The following is a 9,890-nucleotide window of genomic DNA, read 5'->3' as shown; positions in this document are numbered from 1 at the left end:
CAGCAGGATGTGTTTGTATACCACATTTCATAGTCAAAGCAGAGTAAGGGCTATAACTGTTTATACAACGTTATACATTTGTCTAGTTCCTGGTCACAGCCTTGACCAGTCATGCAGATTGTCACACACACTTAGGCCATGGACAGGTGTTATATTTGTGCCAGGAGAAAAGTATTTTTTCACGCACAGAAGGAAAGAGTACAGACATTCAAGGGATTTCTTGTGGAAGAGAACTGGCTACCTACCAGGAAAATCTCCCTCCTCCCAAACTAACTTTTGGGCAGGATGGGGTTCAACACTAACAAGTGCAGGGTAATGCACCTGGGGAGGAAGAACCAGCGGCACACCTACAGGCTATGGAACTCCCTTCTCACCAGTGTTGAGACAGAAAAGGATCTTGGAGTCATCATTGATGCCACAATGAACATGGGCCGACAGTGTGGGGATGAGGTCAGGAAGGCCAACTGTACCTTGTCATGCATCCACAGATGCATCTCAAGCAGGTCCAAGGAGGTGATCCTCCTCCTCTATGCGACACTGGTCAGGCCGCAGTTGGAGTACTGTGTCCAGTTCTGGGTGCCGCACTTCAGGAGGGATGTGGCCAATATGGAGAGGGTCCAAAGGAGGGCCACCCACATGATCAGGGGTCAGCAGGGCAGGCCCTACGAGGAGAGGCTGAGGGACCTGAACCTGTTCAGCCTCCACAAGAGAAGGCTGAGAGGGGATCTAGTGGCAGTCCACAAACTAGTCAAGGGGGACCAGCAGGCATTGGGAGAGTCCCTGTTCCCCTGAGCAATTCCGGGAGTTACAAGAAACAACGGACACAAGCTAGTGGAGGGTAGTTTCAGGCTATACATTAGGAAGTGCTATTTCACTGTCAGGGTGGCTAGGACCTGGAACCAACTTCCAAAAGAAGTGGTGCTGGCTCCTACCCTAGGGGTCTTTAAAAGGAGGCTGGACGAACATCTGGCCGGGGTCGTTTGACCCCAGTACTCTTTCCTGCCATGGCAGGGGGTCGGACTAGATGATCTCCTCAGGTCCCTTCTGACCCTACCAACTATGAAACTATGAAACTTTAATGGCTGTACACTTAGCTTGGGAGAGGAAGGGAGGGAGAACACTGGCTCCTTGATAGCCCACCTAGGGGTGAGCTATTGAGGATCACTGTGGGGACCCTTCCATGAAAGATTCCCCCACTCCCACCAATCAGCTGGGAATTCTCTAGCAGTGGGAACCCTCCTGGGTTGCTACTGGGGAAAATGTTTCCCACCCCCACCGGTCCCTGCACTGGTTCAGGTCAGCCTGGAGGAGTGCATGGAGTGGGTTCCCCCCATGGGAGAACAGCTCCCCCATCCCACCAATCAGTTGATTGGTGGGATGGGAGTGAGGTGTTCTTCCAGGACTGGGACTGTCCTGGGGCTGCCAAATGGCAGCTGATGCTTTCAACACCTGGCAATTGTTACTTGACAGCAGGGGTCACCCTTCCAGAGCAGGGGAAAGGGCAGGCTGTCAATGAATAGGCTCCCTATAGGAACAGGCCTCTACTGAGCAGCCCTCTATTGCACCCTGGCTCACATCTGTAGCTTTCTAGCCAGGGGTCTGGAAAGCATGTACTCTTGAGCTCCCAGGATATTTTTGTCTGTGGCCTTAGAAGCTTGCCACAGGCAGGTTTCATGCTGAAGCTGATTAGATATAAAAGATATCCAGGCAGCACTGACAGTTATTAGGGGAGCAATGCCAAAACAAAATCATTAGTTGTTATAACATCCACGAGCCAACCTGGGTTTTGATAACATGCAGATCGCAAGGTAGTTCCTTAGAAGTTGCAAAGTTTGAGTCATATAGCTGAGTTCACATTAAAAAAATCAGGCAAAATGCTTGAATTTTTTCACCTGAAGCAGAACTAGCAAAAGGATATCTATTTTGTGTTGGAAATATTTTTTTTCCATGGCTCAACTGCAATATCTACTCCTTCCGATTATCAAACACTTGAAGAATGGAAGTTATTTCTTCAATATCTTTAGCAAACTATGGTGTTTCTAATAACCCTTCCCACAAGTCCCATTAATATTTATCTAAAATGCACTGGAGTGCTGCCATTAAAAGCTTCACCATTTTACCTTCTTTCTAATTAACATTACTTCAGAATTGCCTACATATAATAATCCATATTATAGCAAAGGCTATTGTGATAACAACATTTTAATCATACACAAATGACAACTGTGAAAAATGTAAAGGTACTACTGTACAAGAGCATTCTTCCATCACAGTTTACAATAGTGTTACCAACTCTCAAATTCTAGCAATAAGAATTTAAATTGTTTTCAGCAGCCAGCAGCATTAAACAACTATACTGCAAGTAAGTAGCTTCATTTCCCTGTCATCTAACCACAGATAATTTTCCTTTCTATCTAAGGCAGGGGCTTACTTTCCTAAGAAATACATACAAAATACAAGGGGAGATGCATAGAGGCAAAAAGTGGCAGTTAGACCCCACAGCTCTCATAATTCTTCACCACTGCTACTTGTAGTTTTCCAATGTTTTTATTACTTATGAGCAAGATTATTGTCTCTCTCTCCACTACTGTCATCTGCTATTGTTTTACCAAGTATCCTTAGCTCTTTTCTTCCTATAATTGCCTTACACAATAAATCTTTTTGACTCATTCCATCTTCAGTCTTCCTTAGCTACATTTGTTACTGACTGCTTTGTACTCAATCTAATGATAATAGTGACATTTTTCACTTTTTCATTCTTTTAATGTTTCCAAGTCATTTTTTTCCTGACCTCACCTGCCTTGAATTCTTCAGTCAGTGATGGAAAAGGGGAAAGGGAGTTTACAAAGCCTACAATAAAAACCCACCAGAGAGAAGGCAGGTTGCATCCCCAACAATATTTAATGACTTGCTCATTTTCCTCCCCATTTACTTCACATCACACATGGGAACCTTATAGACCAACAAGGATCACTGCAACCAGAGCAATAACATTTATTGATTGTACCAGGCTTCATGTTTTCCTGGCAAATCTTTATTGTCTATCTCTTCTAATCCCTACTGGCGCTGTGCTGTCAGCTCTTTAGTACTATCTGTGTTGTTTAAGTCTGCACAGGTCTATTTCTCCAAACATTTAAGTAGCCTCTGCTAAATCTGGTAAACTCTTCTCAGCAAAGCATTTCTTTACTTCCTCTACACCTGCATGTTGCTTGTTCAAACTTTACTTCTGCCCATTCAAACAGGTCCATTCAAAGCAGAGGTGTTTCCAGGATTTCAGAGAAGGGGGTGTAGGAGCAGCAGTCAGTACTGCAGGGGTGGTTTCACTCCCCTCCCATTCTCCTTCCTCATACATCACTGCTGGCAGACCATGCAGCAGGAGCCTCCAGAGACTTTTTAAGTCCCCAAAGCAAGTAAGAGAACCTTCCCCACTCCTAATGCTCAGAGCCATGCCCCCTCTTCTTGCTTTTCCTTGTCCCCTGCCTGCCCCTGCTGCTTCCCTTGCTGTACAATGGCCAGGGGAAGTTCCAGAGCCACTCTTGCCCATTTTAGCTGGGCTGCGCAGGGAGCTGGGCTCAGCTGGGGGCAGTGGCAGCAGCAGTGGTGATGGACAGTAGGGTCCCCCACCTCCCACACCTGTTCCTGCAGGGAACAGGGCAGGGTGGGGGAACCCACCATTCTACCACTGTTACTGCTGCTATCACTGTTCCTAGCTGAGCACAGCCTGGGTGGAGTAGGCAGAAGAGGCTCTGGGGCTTTTTTGCCCCTGAGACGGCGTGGAAAGTAGCAGTGACATGTGGGGGAGAGGGAAAAAGGAAAGGGAAGGAACACACTTCTGAGCAAGGGGGGAAGGAAGCATTCTTACCTGCTTTGAAGACTTAAAGTCCCAGAGGCTCCTATGGAGCAGTACAGTCAGAAAGGCAGGGACAGCCATACCACTGCACCAAGCCTGGATCTAGACCTGATCCAAAGTACAACACAACAGCCATTTACATTTTGCAGTCACTAAGACCTAATATTACAAGGCACTTCATTGGGAGCTGGAAGTATCTGGCCCTAAACAAACTGTCCATTGATGATGAGGGTCTTTTTTTCTAACCAGCAACTGCTTCTTCATTGTTTCTCAGACTTAATTTCATTGTTAGGTTTAAAGTGCAGAACTAATCTGAAAAACAACTTCAAGGCAAAAAAAACAAACCCTTTATTCTCAACATAATTGTGCCCTCAGTTTATTCAATTGCATCTTCTGACCTTAGTAAGTTTATACTGCTTTTTATTCCTAGTGGCACTTGAGAGCCAGTAGAGGTGAGAGTGCTAACTGGATTCTACTTCTCATGCATCATCAATAAGATTATTTATTGAGTTTCTACCAATTCCACCTGTCCAAATGCAACCAGAAAGATGGGTTCTATGACAGGGGCCATCTCAGGACCGGGTCTCCTCTTCGGCCTGCTCACCTGTCTAGGGGCAGTCTGCCCTGTCTCGCTTGCCATGGCTTGATGAATAACTGGTGTAAAATGCAGGAGGCTGCCCATTTTATGCCCTGATGCCATGGGCGTTATACACTGCTCCAACCTTCCCTATACCATGTCCCATGCCTCGCAGATGGCATCCAATGTGGTTCCTGCCCCACTCTGGGCCTCATTACATGTCATTCTGATATTGGACCGTGAACTGGATCCCTCCTAGTAAGGCAGCCTTAATTTCCACTGTCATGTATGACTGCAAGCTCCCTAGCCCCTCTCCCTCTCAGCAGTGACCCCACCTCTGAGGCCTTTGGTCACACAGGCCCTGGCCCCGCCTCTAGACCAGTCAGAACCCCAGGCCCCCTGGCTCTGGATGTCCCTTGCGGTGGGCGCTCTGGCCCTTTTGACCCTTCTGGTCCTGGTCCCAGCACTGACCAGTCTAGGGTTTCCTGGCTAGGTTCCTGAATTGTTCACTCCGTCCCTCTCATATGGGTCCACTTTCTCAGGTTCCTCCAAAACACACTAGGCCTTATGCCACATGGGCCTCAGGCCTCTGATGGTTATGCCTGGACCCCTTCCTGTTCCTACTGCTGGGTTACCCACCAGGTTGTGGGGGCTCAGGCTATAAGATGCCCCTTACTCGCCTTTCACTAGGGAGGCAACTGGTATGTCATTTTCTGGGGACCACCCTGGCACGGGTGGACACATCACACCATCCTACCCCAGCAGGGTATTTTTCAGTCATGCCCCAAGAGCCTCCTGCTATCCCCATAGGTCCTGACCTTACTTCCAAGACGTTGCGAGCAGCAGCTCTAGCTGGGTGGTGTTCTTCTGGTTGCTAGCAGCAAACTGCTAGCTCCCCTGAGGACCTGAGTTAAAATGGAGGCTGCTCAGCCCCTTCCTCCTATCACCATGCCCTCCTCCAGATATGTGACCACCTCATCAAGGCTGGTCTGCACCTGCCGGCTACCCTGCTGCCTGCTCCCAGCCCTTAAAGTGGCAGGCACCACAGGTGCCCTGCCCAAAGGTTGCATAAATGTAATCGAAGACATCGGTTGTTCTGCAATGTCTTTATTACCAAAGTTTCATAATAAGGACAATTGTAGTTTGCAGGGATGACAGTGAAGGCAAAAATACTTCTAAACTGAAAAGTATCTTTTTGAGGAAAGCTTTAAATTGAAATTTTTTACTTTTGATTGAAACACTAAAAAGTTTTGAGCAGAAAACTTTACAGTTGAAAACTTTGTTTTTGGCTGGTTTTTATTTGTCCATAAAAATAAAGTTTATTTTCTTTATTTATCTTGTGTGTTGTTGAAATAGTCTGAGGGAAAAAAATCTCCTTTTCTGACTAATTCTTTAAAATCTATTTTGTAGGTTGTGCCACAATATAGAAAGGAAAGATATTAAACCACATACTCTCTGTTGACTTAAACCAGTAATACTGCTAAAATTTTAGACCCATAACAGAGAATTCAACTGAGGATTTTCGTTACACTCAATACCATAATTTCTAGCTATATTAGGTAAAAATGTGCGGACATTACTTTATACCAAGTGGATACCAGAAGAACCCCAAACCATTAAATGATTTGTTTTAGTTTGTACAATGCCTAAGGCTCCTATGCCTATCTAGGTTAGGAACAGATGCTGCATTTGGCCCTAGAGAAGTCAGACCTGTGTTTGTTCCCAAACCGAAGTGGTCCAGGATTAGCATGTAAACACATAACCCTTGAGTGGATGAATGTACTGCTGCTTTTCTGCCATTGATTCAATGATGTAATCCTGGGATAAATCCAGAGATAACCCTGAGGTAATCCAGACACCCTTTGACATGTCCTGGGATCAACTGTTAGTACTTTTTATCCCATGAATCCTCTTAGGACTTTTCAGGGACAACAGACAATGACATCTAAATTACTGTACTTTGTCCTAAGACAAAATACAATGTCTGTTTGCAGTCTAGTCTCTAACTAGGGCTCCTGCATACAATGGTGGTGGTAGAAATATTTATAATAATAAATTTTTCTTAAAATATTCTTTTTTTGCATTCTTGACGGGGAGGTGATTAACACTGATCAGTCTTGTATAAACAGAAAATGTGATGCCCTCTGCCACCATCAGAACCCTTACTCACTTTATATTCTCATTTGCAGGTACTTCTGGCAATTCAACAGTTATCATCCCATCTAAGTTGGTTTTTCCAATGAAGACTGGCTTAGTGCGCAGGACATCTGGTGCAGTCTTTGCTGTTACCCTGTGCTGAAGACCTCCAGCACTATTCCCCCTATTTGTCAGCACAAACGAATACGATGTCTCTGGCTTCAAGTTAATGATAAGTTTCTGAGTGGCTCGTCCATCCACCTCAACCACCATTTTTCCATCATCATAAAGGATCTAAACAAACACATACATTCAAAGTTTTTTTTATTACACAAATAAACCCATCCATAGGTTTAAGATGGAAACTGAAAGCACATTTTAGGGTTAAAACTATTATTGAATACAAACTAATTTTTTTTCCAAGGAAAATATTCCTAAAAACATATTATGTACTTCTACAGTGTAACTGGTACTGCTATATCTTTTTTTTACATATTTAAATGCTTAATATGTGCTGGTATAGTTGAGCCCAGCCTTTAGTATGCTGTTCATATCAAGACTTTTCTGCATCTGTTCATCTAGCCGCCTTAAAAATTGCTTGATTTCTGATTTGCTCTTCATACTTACAAAGGTTTCTGCAGCACTTCATTCATAAAATACTGCTCTTTGTTGACCTTTCACAGAGATGGACAAAAAGTACTTAAATGATGCAGAAAGTATGGGAAAGGCTGAAACTTCCATACATCTCTGACTGACTATATTATAATTAGAGTAGAAAAGTTAGAAGCCAGGTAGGCATCTTTGTAAGAGGGGTAAATGGAAGAAAGAAAATCACATTCTGTTGCAGACTCTGGAGAGCAGAAATACTGAAAGAAAATTATGTTTCTTCCTCTGTTTAGTCTAACATATAATATCATTGAACTGTAAGTAAACAAAGAGTTCACATCCTGTGTAATATTTAGAGCATTGGTCTAAGTTTGGAATGACATGAGTCCTGTAATACTGAAGTGGAAAGTTCACATTGCCAAAACTGAATTATCTGCTCGGGTTGATACTGCCGATTAGCATATACTTTTGGCAATAGCACAAACAAAAAGAAAAAAAAAACAACCAACTCATCCCCCAAATCCACCTGTTCAGTGAACTACTTAACCAGATGAAATATATCCTCCAATTTTATCCTTGATACCTAGAACTGGAAAACAACTTACTTTGAAAGGCATGGCAGAATTGTAATTCTCTGGAATCTCCCAGGAAAGCAATACTGAAGTCTTCATTACTGCTTTTACATGAAAATTTTTTGCAAACACTGCTGGAAAAGGAAAGAAAATGTATTTAAACAACATCTTGACCCTTAGATCTTGTTCATTTTCCAACACTGTCAGTAATCTGAGGCTACAAGCTTTCCACTGAGGTGAAAAGGATAGAAATCCAATTTTCCTACCTGCTTAAAAGAATCATTTTAATACACATTCTTACAAAGCTTGTTCATCTAATGCCAACTTAATACACATTTTCCTTACCTGAAAGTATTGTGCAGATGTTAGCCAGGCTTGCTTGACATGGAATAACTGAATTCTAAGATATCCGAAAACAGATTAAGATTTACATACTTTACCTTTTGTGTTTGGAGAACATATTTATATGAATGGGCCAGTCAGTTTTTTTTTTACAGCTTCAAAAACAGTGATATCCAAAGACTGACATTCCTTTAAAGGACAACGCCATAAGCAGACAAATCCTACCTTGATCCACGGGTAGTGTCCTGAACTGGACACTTGGACTATATGGACCAGGCCCTTTGCTTGTGTGGGCACGTACTTTTACATCATAGGTGGTATCTGGTTTTAAGCCAGAAAGTGTCATAGTGGTATCAGCAGGAGCAATGGGGAACTCAACTGGGTGGTGTGCAACATTGATATCTCTGTACAGCAGGGTGTATTTGGTGATGACGCCATTTCGCTCAGCTAAGATCGGTGGTTGCCAAGTTAATTGAACTGATGTAGAGGTGGAGCTTTCCGAATGGAGGTTTTGAGGGAATCCACTAGGTACCTCTTCTGGAACATAAATCTCTTTTACCATCTCCTCCCCAAAGCCCACTTTATTTTTAGCTGAAAGCCTGAAGACATAAGATGCTCCTTTGTGGATGTCTGTAGCTGTGAAGTGGTCTTCTTTCTCTGAGAATTCCAGTGTTGTAAATGTATCCATATCTTTGCGGCCAAACTTCAGGCGGAAACCCTGCAGGGGGCCAAAGGTATCGACAGGAGGGTGCCACTGAATAAGAGCCGTGTTCATCTGTGTGTGGCTAATCACAAGCCGAGGTTTGCCTGGAACTGTAGCACAATGTTATTTAATGATGATAAATACAATGGAAATGCACATTTAATTCTTGAGGCTTCTTAAATAGGAATACAGCTGCATTTATTGTTCCTTCACTCTTTGTTCTTCAAATAACTATCTTATAAAAGTTCAGAAATATTCTTGTTCTTTTATATTGACATAATACAGTAGATGCTGGGTAGCTAAACTTTCTTTTATCAGTTATTTCTTCCTTTCCCCCCAATTTCAAAATTCAGAGAAAAAATGGGTACAATCAGGAACATAGAAGATCTAAGCTAAAATGAGGCAAACCTCACAAGTTATGTAAAACTACTCAGTTTTTTTGTTACAGGTATTTGCTTGTGGAAAAGCAGTACTGTCATTAATTTAATCCTGTGTAAAATACTGCTATTCTTGTGAAGGATATGGGTCTAGCTCTCACTAGCAAAACTGATAAAATGTAAGCACCTAACTGAAATTTTGATCTTTGAAAATCTTCTCTCCCCTCAAATCTCTAAGTTATATGCTCAAATCTACCCTTTCAGTATGAAAGTATACAGCTCTATTTTCAGAGATCCTGAGCATTTGCAGTGTAGTTAGGGCAGACTGAAAAACACACTGGATCTGAAAAACGGTCATTTTAGCACTTAAACATGGATTTAAGTTCCACATGAGGAACTTTACAAGCACAGGATTCTGGAGTTTGTAAGGATTCCCACTGGGGCTACATATGGATGCTGATCCTGCATACCTGAATGCAATTCCTATACTGTTGTCTCAGTTTCCTATGTTAAGTCAGTCAAACGTGAACATTTTGATCCAAAGTAATATATATTTCTAAGAGTCACACTTTTCTACACAATAAATTAACATATGCTATAGTATACATTGTATTATTATACAATATTGACATACTATATATTATATAGAAATATAATATGCATTTCTACAGAAATCTAGACAAGCAGATACTTATCATTAGAGCCCTTGATTACAATTTCAGGTGAA

At 42.7% G+C, this 9,890-nt stretch overlaps 1 protein-coding gene across 25 annotated transcripts in view; it reads right to left on the bottom strand.

The window, feature by feature from the left end:
- Positions 1–9,890, bottom strand: part of PTPRD (protein tyrosine phosphatase, receptor type D) — a 956,762-nt gene that overhangs the window by 165,824 nt on the left and 781,048 nt on the right. For 12 of the 25 annotated variants that reach the window (XM_025197516.1, XM_025197527.1, XM_025197523.1 and 9 more), the window contains 3 exons: positions 8,309–8,896; positions 7,775–7,875; positions 6,598–6,857 (listed from right to left, as the gene is read on the bottom strand). In XM_025197516.1, coding sequence (XP_025053301.1) covers positions 6,598–6,857; positions 7,775–7,875; positions 8,309–8,896 — 949 coding nt within the window. The remainder of the gene's footprint in view (positions 1–6,597; positions 6,858–7,774; positions 7,876–8,308; positions 8,897–9,890) is intronic. The other 13 variants (XM_025197518.1, XM_025197524.1, XM_025197521.1 and 10 more) reach the window with 3 other exon arrangements.

The sequence above is a fragment of the Alligator sinensis genome, unplaced genomic scaffold, assembly GCF_000455745.1.
Source record: "Alligator sinensis unplaced genomic scaffold, ASM45574v1 scaffold392_1, whole genome shotgun sequence".
Taxonomy (NCBI): Eukaryota; Metazoa; Chordata; order Crocodylia; family Alligatoridae; genus Alligator; species Alligator sinensis.
Note: the sequence above shows the minus strand (reverse complement) of the source record. Positions and strands in the feature narration are given on the sequence as shown.